General features: G+C 43.7%; 1 protein-coding gene across 1 annotated transcript in view; it reads left to right on the forward strand.

Moving 5' to 3' along the window:
• GNB5 (G protein subunit beta 5) overlaps positions 1-12,391 on the forward strand; it is a 322,810-nt gene that overhangs the window by 140,529 nt on the left and 169,890 nt on the right. Inside the window, exon 7 of the mRNA XM_085644176.1 lies at positions 4,690-4,822. Coding sequence (XP_085500302.1) covers positions 4,690-4,822 — 133 coding nt within the window. The remainder of the gene's footprint in view (positions 1-4,689; positions 4,823-12,391) is intronic.

The following is a 12,391-nucleotide window of genomic DNA, read 5'->3' on the forward strand; positions in this document are numbered from 1 at the left end:
AGGGTCCTAACTATAACTATCTACTGGCGACCGCCAGTAGATAATATATATATATATATATATATATATATATATATATATGTTGTGAGCAGTAATCATTTTTATCCTTATGGGGAACCAATCAAGCATCTCTAATGAGAAAACCTGTGTTTTTGTATTTTAATACATTTTCAACTATCAAGCAGCAAATATAAAAGCAGGCCCTAGAGGGCATCATATTGTAATGACATTGCATTGCAACCATACACGTGGCCCCTAGAGAGCTCTTCATAGCATATATTTTCTTTAACCACATTCAGGCCATATTGACTTTAACCATATATATAACCTCTAGAGGGTATATCACTCCCAGCTGTAGAGCAAACTATATATTGGAAATCATGGGGAGGTTAGTGGTTCTGAGGCCCACCCAACTTATGGTGGGGACTTCTCAAGTTTAATTTGGGGTAAGGCAGTGCACTTCCTAAGTTGGTTTGTGGTGTCCCCGCCATCCTGGGGCCACCACAATGGAAGAAACATCTAAATTAGTGCTAAAACAGTGTACAGTGATCGGGCCCAGCAGGGCATTATGAGGTGCTCCTTCGGAAGCAGTGAATATTTTAGCAGTGACTCTCGCTGAGCTTCGTAGCTTTTCTTTTGTCTTTGCTTCTTTTTTGGGGAGTGCCTGGTCCCACTTGGGCACCCCTATGTCTCCATTTCATTGGGGGCAGCTCAAGAAGCTCAGCCCTGGCTGCACCACTGGCTCCCACACAGCCCACACTTCCTTGTGCGGCCGCTGGAGTAGACAGGGCAGGATGCTGCCTCCTGCGGTGAGCCGGGGTGAGGCCACTGCCATGGGGCGGGGGGGTGATGGCACTCCCCCATCCGCTCTTGCTTTGGAGGGCCCGGGTGGGGTCCCGGCCCCCATTTTTAGTAAAAACAGCCTATGAGATGGGGTCCCCGCACACTTTCCCCCAGAGGATTAAACCTTGCGCCTACCTCATGCCCTAGCCCACCCCAGGGATAAAGTTAAAGGCGGCAGAAGAGCTGCATGCACTTTGTTGCTGATAAAAGGTCAGTGGACACCAGACTTAAAAAATACCCTAAATCTGACTCCGTTGGTTCCTGCTCTGTAAATATGTAATATATACATGTCTACGCCTAATCGCTGTTAAAATGTAATCCTGAGTGAATTTGCTATTTGTATTTATATATAACTCTAACCACTAGTATATGTAGTAGACCTTTGTTCTTACTACCATTCCTATGTGATTTTAGAGTTTATCTGTTTGTATCTCTTCCTTGAGTGACTTTACAACTTGTACATTTGCAATTTTTCCCTCCTTTCACTCCACTTGTATATATAACTCTAACCACTAGTATATGTAGTAGGCCTTTGTACTTACTACCTCTCCTACGTGATTTTAGAGGTTATCTGTTTGTATCTCTTCCTTGAGTGACTTTACAACTTGTACATTTGCAATTTTTCCCTCCTTTCACTCCACTTGTATATTTGCAATTTGTTTTCTGTTTGTATCTCTTATGTAACTTATGTTATCCAAAGTCCTTATGTAACGCAACTGGCTCTTTTGTATAGTGCTCTGACACCTTTGGGTAATGTTCGCGGGCCAGCAGAGCAGCAACCCTCCTCACCTCCACAACGGTACAGTTCTCACGGAACTGGTTCTCCTGGCTTCTCCCACCAGCTGTCCATCTGATTTTGGTTTTTGGGCGCAAAAGTCCAGGGCTTTCCCCCAACTGGTCCTCAGGGGATGTAAGGTTACCAGCCTCACTGGCCTTTGGGGAGATCCACTGGTCCTTGGGCAGAGTCCTCAGTCCTTTGTGGGAGATCGGGGGTTCTTCCTTCCAGTTCTCCTAGGGCGGTCCCAGGATCCAGAAGTGAAGTGATGAAAAATACAAAGGCAAGATAGAGGCTCTCCCAAGAGTTTTTATAGGGGAGGAGGAAAGTTCTAGAAGTCAGGCACCCCTGGCCAATCCTAGGGTGCTACTTCACCTCTCCACCCAATTCCAACCCTCCTGCACAGCATGCTGGGACAGTCAAAAATGGCATCATACAGGAGTCACTTGTCACAACTTCTCCTGGGGTCTCAGTTCTGCCCGCTCGCTGACGTCACTGCCAGGGCCAGCACAGCAAAAGTGCTTTCCATATTAGTGCAACACTAACATTATAAGGCCTATCTCAGGTGAATATCTAATCCTGCAGAGTCCCCATTGTGCCAGGTTACACGTGCGCAGTTACCAGGCTGCGCACAACAGGAGTCTCCCACGCGTAGCTCACATACATGTGCACAGGCATGTGAACATGGGTTCATGTGTAACCAGCCAGGTGTCCCTTACCCTTGCTGTGCCGCAGTGGCCCCATCATAAAAATGCAGACAATGGTGGTAAACATGCGCAGTCTGTTTGCTATATGATTACTGTGGGTGAGACACATGTAGTGGGACTCACAGTAAATAGTCCATAATAGGGTGATCGAAAAGTAAAAAATCCAGGTGCACTAAATGGGCAGAGCCCCATTGCAACGGTAACAATAGCATAGCCTACAAAAATTGTTGAAGAATGTTCAAAACTCATGAAAGTAGCATTGGACATTACATAATGAGTAACTGATTGTAAACAAGCAGCAATAAGTCCCTCGGTTTGACAACTCTATTAGCAGAGTTACGCTGTACTCTCAAAGAACAGTGTTATGAAAAGGTGTCCTAAGGAGAAGCTTTATTGTAAGTGCAGAACTTAAAAGCCATGATTAAATTAATACTTTTGGCAAAGAGACAGTATTTTCATTACTTCTTCAAGAAAGCTGGTGTCTATGCACACCTGTGGTTTGTGAACAAAAAAGATGCAAATACAATAGCATGTTCTCATAACATCACAATGAAACAATAGAATGCACAAGGGTGATCTTTGCATAGGACTGTATCTATACAATAGGTTAAAAGCATCCAGACTGCATGCACTTCCTAAATAAAAAACACAAACATAAATAAGCAATTGAAATATTGTTGCAGCAGTAAAGTAAATTCATCAAAGAACACACTTTGGGTCTCACTTACCAACTACATGTCACAATTTCAATCTAACAAAAGGACTACTTGAGGTCCCATCACCAAACCCAAATGGGAACATGTAACCATCCTCGAAATACCATGGCCTTGATGGACTTCCCATCTAGGTGGTGACAAACCTGACAAACCACACAAAAACATTAAATCAAATTAATTGAAGCGGGACCACCCAAAGTCCAACCTCTCACTCGATGAGCTACCATAGTACTTTTTTGAAGAATTGATAACATGCAGTCTTACAATAAGCTATGGTTGTCCGTAGCCAAACTCAAAAGTGAGCGACATTCCCAGAAGTATTTTTTTTATTTCTGTGCACCACATGGAGTGTTGTTAAAAAGAAAATGGCTATTGCCAAAGGGGAAATTTTCATTAAGATAATGTCTCCCATATAGAACAAACATAGGCAGACAGGAGAAACAGTAATCTCTACACTAAAGGGAAAGATCTGGCATTGGGGACCAGGATAGCTAAATTGCATCAGATACCAGCCAAAAGTGGGGCTGACCATGTCAAAAAGGGGCACTTTTCTACAAGTCCTATATTGTCATCACCAGAAACAAAATAGGAAGTAATGGTCCTGAGCATTTTCTCGCCAAGGGAATCACCGAGATTCCCCATTTGCTAGGGGTGTCGGTACATCCTGGTGAAGGGAGTTCTTGGAATTAGCTGAGTGCCTCTGAAGCCCCTCGGTTCTGGACAATCCACTGTGATTCCCTTGCCTATACCAAGGGCATGTTCAGTTCATGCTTGGAAGCCCCTATGTATTCTCCAGGATCATGATGCCTCCCTGAGGCACTATTGTGGCCTAGCAGGGCATGCAGATGTGTCAGTATGAACAGAGACATCAGTGTGATGTTAGTTTCACCACCATGGTGTAGTGTGCCCTTCCTCCCCTGTGCCATCCTTTGCCATGGCACGACCAGCTGTGTATTATTTAGCAAATAATGATGTCACACATTGGGGTGAGAAAATTGTGGGGTGGTGGCAGTATGAAGGCCTGGATGTAGCATGGTACCTCTGCCTTTGTTTTACAAAGGGCAGTAATTTCCAGGACATGGACTTTCCAAAGGGCACTAACTGGAAATAGAAGTGTGTTAATGTTGGACTCCACTAAAGGAAATATATACCAAGTGCACCAATCGCTACTAGAGGTAATAATCTGCAGCAGTAGCTTGGGCACATGAAGATGCACATTGACATTGCTCCATCATACCCTTTTTGTAAAAGTGCCCTGCCCTGACTGTTAAGTTTTTGTTCGTTTTTCACTTTTCTTTTCTCCTTGCATTACACGTATTGCATTTGCTTTTTTGCCTTAACTGGGGTGACATGGTGAGCAAAAGAATGATGGATTTAACCCAGATCCCTTGACTGGGGGTGAATGTTTCGATTTGTTCTGCATTCCGTCCATCAATTGTGTGTCTTTTACTTAATGCCACATTGGGGCAAACCTGAGATCCTAATAAAATGAAAAAAATACGAGGGACACTCAACAGAAAGAGCAAATAAATCGGTGGAAATTTTAATAAGGGATATTTTTGAATGTTTAGATTATATTCTCCTTAATAGCTTGCTCATAAACTACATTCTTGCATTGACTATCCTATTCTTGTGTCTACTTGTTTAGGGGCCTGGACAATAAGTGCTCCGTTTATCCATTGACATTTGACAAAAATGAAAATATGGCGTCCAAGAAGAAATCAGTTGCAATGCACACAAACTACTTATCTGCTTGTAGTTTCACTAATTCGGATATGCAGGTAAAGGCACTTTTATATTTTTCTGTGTGAGGCAAAAAGATAACATCAATAAGTGGAAAACAACTAGCCAGTGCACAAGTTTGTGTAGAAATATTTGTCTATTTTCTAAATTCGTCATAAACGCTGTGGTCTGTGATATGATTGTATTTGTTGGTTAAATTGTACGTTTGCTATTTTGTTTCAGAATGGCATGTTGAGGTTGCTGGTTTTGTATAGTGATGCCTCAGTTTAAACATTCCCAGGATGTGTTACAACGTGTAGGGATGGACGTGATTCGGTCTAAACCTTCTTTGATGGACAGAGCGTGCTCTATATCCTCAGAGTGAGATGATAAAGTGGACACAAAGTCATTGTAACAGCAAATGGGTTTCTGTCAACAAATTGATGCTGAATTAAGTTCTTCCAGTTCATAAGCCGGTCGGGTGGAAGCATGTTTTTTGCCTGAATGCAGGTTTGTTTTCTCGAGAGGTGATTTTGGACGCAAGAGAGTTTGCCAATAACCTGAAAGCCATTTGTTTTTTAGCAAAGTACTTTAGTTTCCTGTCACTGTGAGTGATCTTTGTTTTCACAAACATTCCGATATGGAGCAAAAGTGCTAATCTTATTTTAGGGATCTGTAAATGTTTACAAAGTCCTAAAATGGGACTGTGACCCCATTCTGATTTGGTTTCTGGAAGTTAGGTGCCATATGCATCCCTTGCAAATAATGATTCTACATGCAGTATTTCAATGTTTTCAATCAAAATAACTTTATTTCGGCCGCTCGAGCCATAAAAGTGCCTTAACAGATAAAAGACCACAAGTATTTACACAAACTGATCAATATTTGTAACCCTTACATTCATATAGGGGCGGACATCTACGCGACGATTTAAAATTCATAAAAGCAAACATTAAAACACATATGCCAAATTTTAGAAAAGTTGTTAAAACTTAATTTAAAAAGCACACAGAAAGTTACTTATAGTGATTTTAGTCATGTGATCCTCCCCTGTAATCACTTAAAAAACCCTCTGCTTATATGCCACATGGCATTTAAAAAATGCGAAACGGCAAATACAATTGGAAGATCAGTATCATATTTAAGCACTCTGTGGGCCTCTTGACAACGAACAAACCCAAGGTTTTTACATATTTGAATAATCCAACATTTACGGGGCAGAACATATGCAGGGCAGAAAAACAGAACATGGGTTTCAATCTCGGCCGTTGATTTACATACAGGACACACACTCGAGTTCTCAGGGGCCCATAGGCTGGTGTGCACTGCCAGTGGTAAATTCCCAAATCTAAACTGTAAATACAGTTTCCTAGCCAAAGGAGGGTAGATTACATCCAAAAAGGATTCTTTTTAATATACCTCTTTGATTTGTAAAAACTCCATTGTCAGCCTGCCCTCTTTGGCACTTTCTTATTGGGAAAAAAGGTTGGATTGCCTGTATAGATTTACGATATCCAGCCTAGATGTCAAGGCACAAGAGAGCTCTGGTGATAACCATAGCTCAGGCCTACCAAGTCTAGCAGAAAGATTCCTGATGTGGGCCAGCCACAGCAATTTACTGGAATTTAATCTTGGCAAAAGCTCCTTTAGCTCGGCTCTAAAGGATGAGAACTCTGGGGTTACCCATACCCGGTGCCAAAATATCAGAGGCCTAAGGGCAATCTCTTCGTCAATTGGCCTCATGCCCAAATCCAGACGAAGGGGAACTAGTGGTGTACTACGTGGAAGGCCTATAAACTGTCTCATGAAATTGTTTTCCAGCTTGACGAGATCAGAGGTAGAACAGTGCCCCCAAAGCTCTGCCTCATATAGTGTAGCCCCCCTAACTTGGGCCTTTTATATCTCCACCACAGGTGCTGCCGGCTTGTATTCAGATGTTCTAAATAGTTTCATAATCCCAATGTTTTACAACCGAGACCCAATTGCAAATCATTGCAAAGTTACCATCTACCGAATCGGAGTGGTAGCCCATTCGCCAATTGCTAACTCTGAAACAAACATAAACGTAAACCTTTCTTTTAATGTAGCGCTGTTTCCTTTATGAAAAACAGGCCGCATGTTTGAAAATAAGAAGTTTACTTTATTGAGAAGCAAACACGGACATGGTGGTTTGTCGAACCTAGTGCTGCCATACCTGCCATGACCTCCAACAAAGTAAGTTGTAATTTGCAACTTATCTCATTAATATTCATGAGGCAGGTCGGATTATAACCAGAGCCGGACTGGCCGTAGCGGGCACCGGGTCTTTTCCCCGGTGGGCCGCCAGGGTGGGGGCCAGTTTTGGGCCCCTGGGGGCCGTTTTTGATACCAGGGGCCCTCAATATCAGCCCCCTGTAAAAAAAAAGCGACATAAGCCGGCCCGAGCAAACAGCTCCGCCGCACCCCCTGCCTTCCAGGGGGCCTGTCTGAGCAGTTTGCCAGGGCCGGTTTCGGTGCCCAATCCGGCCCTGATTACAACACACTTCGAACAGGAATTTTACAAACTGACCTGTTAGTACTTTGATTGTTCGTGCATTTTTTACTGGTTTACAAAAACACTGCACGCAAATTGCGACCAGTTTTTTGCGATCAGTAAATAGTACATCTTGCTCTTTAATGAAAATTCCTTTAAAAAGTGTAGGAACAACGGCTCTACTATGCTAAATGTATTATAAGCTTTAGACCAGTGATGCACAACATGAAGTTTACATACTAGATTTTTATTCGTTTTCAGCTCATTACTAACCCACAGTCTATTTTTTAAATTTCTTTGAATTCAACCTTGCCATTTTGATGACTTTCTCCACTTCCTACTCCACTGTCTCCAATTCATACAAATGATCCTTGCCTCCTCTGACACAATTTAAAGCGTTGAATCGCAGAGGCCCCAATTTCGTTGATTCCATAGCAGTTATGGCAATAGGATGTTAGTGATCTATTCATGTTAAGAAGTGAAGTATCAGTATTTATTGAATTTTGAAATTATTGTTGAATTTTCTGTGAATGTGCCAATCTGAGGCAGCGCATTGGAGGAAGTCCACCACAATACAGTGCTATTTAATTGTTTTGCAGTAGTTTTAGTGTTCAGATCTGTTTTCTGTAAATTTGTTGTAAATTTGAAAAATTGTTCTGAAAGCCTCCGAATTCAGAAAATTAATTGCGTACACGCACTACTGGCAAACAGGTGTTTGAGAGCAGAAAGGGCAGCTTGAAAGTAAACTGCTATCCATATTGTGACATAAAATTATGTGAGAGCCAGATAGGTAGTTAAAGGAAGAAGCAAGGGTTGAACGGGAAGGCCAGAGGAACACAACCCCATGTTTAATGTCCTAATAAACGGCAGAATTAAAAAAATGGAATCCCTCTAGAAACTTTGACATTGTGTGCCAAAATATAATGTACAAAGCAGAATTAATAATTGTAAAGAGAGAAATGTTGAAATTCATTGGGCGGCAAAAAGTGCCAGGATCAAGGCAAATAACTCATGAATGGAGACAAAGGGGCAAAGAACAGTAATGAAAGCCTGCTCCATCCTTAAGGAGAACCAGTATCAAAGGAAGAGCAGAGATGTGGTGAACCCGCTCCGAAGATATATGTATAACGTTTGAACAATAAAGGAAGACTAAGGTTCTGCTGGGCTCCATCTTCTAGCGAACGACTGCCGTGCGAGCTGCATCTTTCAGGCACTTCCCAGTAAGACCGACTTGATTCTGTCTGCCATGTTCTTCAGCTGATCCATCTTGCAGCTTGGTGCAAACCTCCACATTCAATTTCATAGAAAGAGGTTCAAAGACATGTGTGGTCTTCTCCTCTGTGGCCCCCCTTGCAACTCTACCTTATACTCCTTGTTGAGCTGTCATCGCGCTCTCTCTGGCCGATTGCCGAACACAGTGACCAGCATTCTTCTTCCCACCCAAACACAAGAGTACAGAGCTCCTGCTTTCCCCAGCTCATCGTGGGACTCACCACTGTTTTGCCTCCATTCCCTGATGCCTGCTGTGTTTTACTGCACTCATTTTTTAACACACTCACCTATGCTGCGCCATGTAAGCGCCTTTGTACACCAAGGATCAGGCTTCAGGACAGTCTGAGCACTGAACTGAAAGAGAACCCACCGTTGATGGCAGGGACAACAGATAGAGTCAGGTACAGAAAGGTATACAAATACTTAAAGACAGTGTACTCCATGCAGGGATAACAAGATATGTGCAATTAAAAGGCAAACTTCTGGGCCTCTGATCTTTCCAAAGGCAGACTGTGCCAACTGGACATCTCTGGTCAAAGCACAGCGGGCGAGTAAGCAAAGGTCTGTTTCAGGAATTCACGCGCAGTGTGAAGTGTACTCCGGACTATTCATCGCAACTCATTTGTTTTGCTTTAAGGAAATCTTACTTAACGCCTGTGCAAAGGCAGTATGCAGCTTAAACAAGTCCTGAAGCTACAGATGAATTGTCCAGCATGATCCATCCCACAGCTCAAACTGACGTCATATTCCTAAGGTAACTCTTCCCATGGACTAATGAAAGGATAATGAGTAAATAATAAAACAATAATCAAAACTAAGCAACTACTATTGATTCAACTTTAAAGTTATCTTAAGCCCTTCCCAATGCTGTGGAAAGGCAACAGGGTTTCCTGCTCAGGGCTAGGATCATGTGTATCTATTTTCCTGGTGGTATGGTGTAAGTTAGGAGAATGTCCTTACCTTGCAGAACAATTGAAAGATTTTGAACTGCGACTCTCAAATTTGTTTTAGTGTTTTTCTATAGCCTTTACTAATGTGTTTTTCACATTCTGTAGGAAAGAATCCTATTAGTAGAAAACATGTCGTCCAAAAAACTAAAATAAACCTCAGATAGTTATATTCCACCAGTTTGCCTCGATTACAATGATACAGTTCTGCTTTGTGACTCTCACTTCAGTGTATTATCTGAAGAAGGAGCTGCATTTCTGCATTTCCGTATACAAAGAAGATGGGTGTGTTTCCAAAACTCCTCACTCTTAGTGCACCAAACAGCAGAGAATAAACCTCCGTGCAAGCTCACTTTGAAAGAGAAGGCAAACCACTTCCTGGATGAATGCAAGCTTGTCCACCCTGCTGGGGTAAATAAAGTGTTTGGAATGATGGGAAGCAGGTATCCCAGGGAACCGAGAGATTATGGCAAAATGTGCAGAAGCCTGCAGTCATCTTCCTTTCCCAAAGATAAGCAGTTTAAGGACTTGTGTGTGGGGGCCTCTGTAGTGCACTACACCTTTCCAAATGCTGCATTCTGGGAGATGGCTTGTTGTCCACGCTTAGGTTACTTCTAAAACCCTCATTAAAATTTTGTGTGAGCCTCTAATGTTTGGGAGGGTCAGAGAGAAGAATGATGATCTAATAGCCTCTACACATGTGAGTTGAGTATAGGAATGTGAAGAGAAAGTTGTTTGAAGCAGTCTGCCCCTCTGAGCAGGCTGAGATTTTCCAAGGTGGCAACACAGATATTCCTGAATTCAGGATATGTGACAATGGCTGCTTCTTTACTTGGCTGACAAAGACAGAAAATCCAGTATTGAAAACTGTCATTAAATTGACTGACTCAACAGGACAGCACTGCAAATGTGAGAAATCATGTTGAATCAGTGTTTAGGGAATATTGCATGTTGGCCTCAGTCGTTACAATGATTAAACACGTGGATGAAGTCAAGTATAACGGGGGCACTCATTTCTGTACCTCCTCGCCTGATGATCTTGAAACTTGATCATAATTTTGTTCTGAATCTGTGGTAGGCCAGTAATAACAAGCAGAATAATTTTCCTCTTTTTCCCCAGTCCCTGGTTCTCTAGTGGAGGGAAATCCCCACCCTTTAGATTGCTGTGAGATATACTTGAAAACATTGTCTCACTTTCACGATGTTGCTTCCCTCTAGGGCAACTCTAAAAGGACTGCTTCGCTGTCACCTCCCTCAGTTGATGGACAAGGAACACGCTTGAATCAGGCTATGTAGGTGTGAGCAAGTGATTGCCTAAGAGAAGGTCCTGTTAGAAGCGTTTGTGGGGCTCAGAAGAAAAAGAAAATTGCTGATCCCAATGCAGACGTTTATCTTTTAGGCAGGACAAAAAGTTCTCTGTGAAAGAGAAACAATGGCACTAGTCGCCCCCTAGTCGGAGACTGTATTCGCTGCCCCACCATTAATGATCAGGCCTGTGGGACTGGCTGAAGGACCTGAAACACAGAGAGCAGACTGGAAACCATCAGAGAGAAGACCGCAGAAGCCGCAATACACCAAAGTGGCTGAGAGGAAAGACGCAGGTGTGGTTTGATGAGAAACAGATTGAGCCCCCAGGCTGAAGTACAGTAGGGTGGCCAACCAGATGCCCTGGGGGAGGAATCGGCAGTGGGAACACCTGTACGCACTATAGACGCATTGTACCTGTAGATCTATTGAGGGGAGCTACAGGGAGATATAAACTACACTCCTCACAGCAAGGGGCAACCACTGATGGTTTCAGAGAGTGGACAGTACATATCCTCGCCCCTTCAGGACAGGGTGCACTCTTCTAGTGAGATAGGGACACCGGGGAGTTCTGCTATCTGCTGCAGGGGAGAGCTTTGTCCCGTTGGTCAGACGGTGCACTGGTACTCTACACTTTTCTGGTGTGAGATTCTTAGCACAGGTTTAGGATTGTGATTGCTACAGTAGGTTGCAGTTGAACTGATAGTTTAGTTACTGGAGGGAAGTGGCCAATTGGCTGCATGTTCATGGGGAAACATCGTTTCGTTTGGGGTGGACATGTTTACCCAGTGGGGGAGGCAACAGGCGCGCAACACCCATTGGGCTCACCGGGCTTCAGTTCCCCCCGTCATGTGTGTCAGCCGGGCTGAGACAGCCTCGCGGGCTGGCGTCCGTCTAATTGCAGCCGCACCTGAGTACTTCACGGGTCTTTAAAAGACCATTTACACGTTAATGAGGCTTTTGTTGCGTTTTCGCCCCTTCTTACAGACACTCTGCCTATGGCTGGAAGACTTAGGGCCCCCCCCCGAAATCTTTTTCAGCCCCCCCCGAAATTTGGCTCTAGTTGCCCGCCTGGGAGGCAAGGGGGTTGGGAGGGGGCCAGCATAGGGAAAGTTGCATTGTTCTGTGTTAGCTGGTAAAGCTCTGCATAGTTTCTAAGGGGGATTGGGGGTAGGGCGGACTAGGGTGTTACACCCCCCTAATAAATGTAATCTATAGTAAATAGTCGGGCGCAGGTGCTTTAAGTCGGGTAATGTGAGGTGTTAGTTGGATTTTGCTTGGGATTTTTCAGTAGCGGCTGGCATGAATATGGGTTGGCGGGGCGGGAGGCCATAAAGATAAAAACCAGAAAACTTACCTCCTTGCCTATCTCCACGACTTCCTCATCCCTCCGCTCCTGCTGGTAGAGGAAGCAGCCAGGGTCCCCTTACCGATTACAACATTGCAATGCAGCTTTGTGACTGATAAGCAGCCAGGCTCCCCTGACCAATCACAACGCTGCAATGTAGCATTGTGATTGGTCTGAGCGCCGTGGTTTGGCGCTCAGATGGAGAATGGGGGCCTGGGCATGTTCTTTATGCAGGCTGTAAGTG

This window comes from Triturus cristatus, chromosome 3_1 (assembly GCF_964204655.1).
Source record: "Triturus cristatus chromosome 3_1, aTriCri1.1, whole genome shotgun sequence".
Taxonomy (NCBI): Eukaryota; Metazoa; Chordata; class Amphibia; order Caudata; family Salamandridae; genus Triturus; species Triturus cristatus.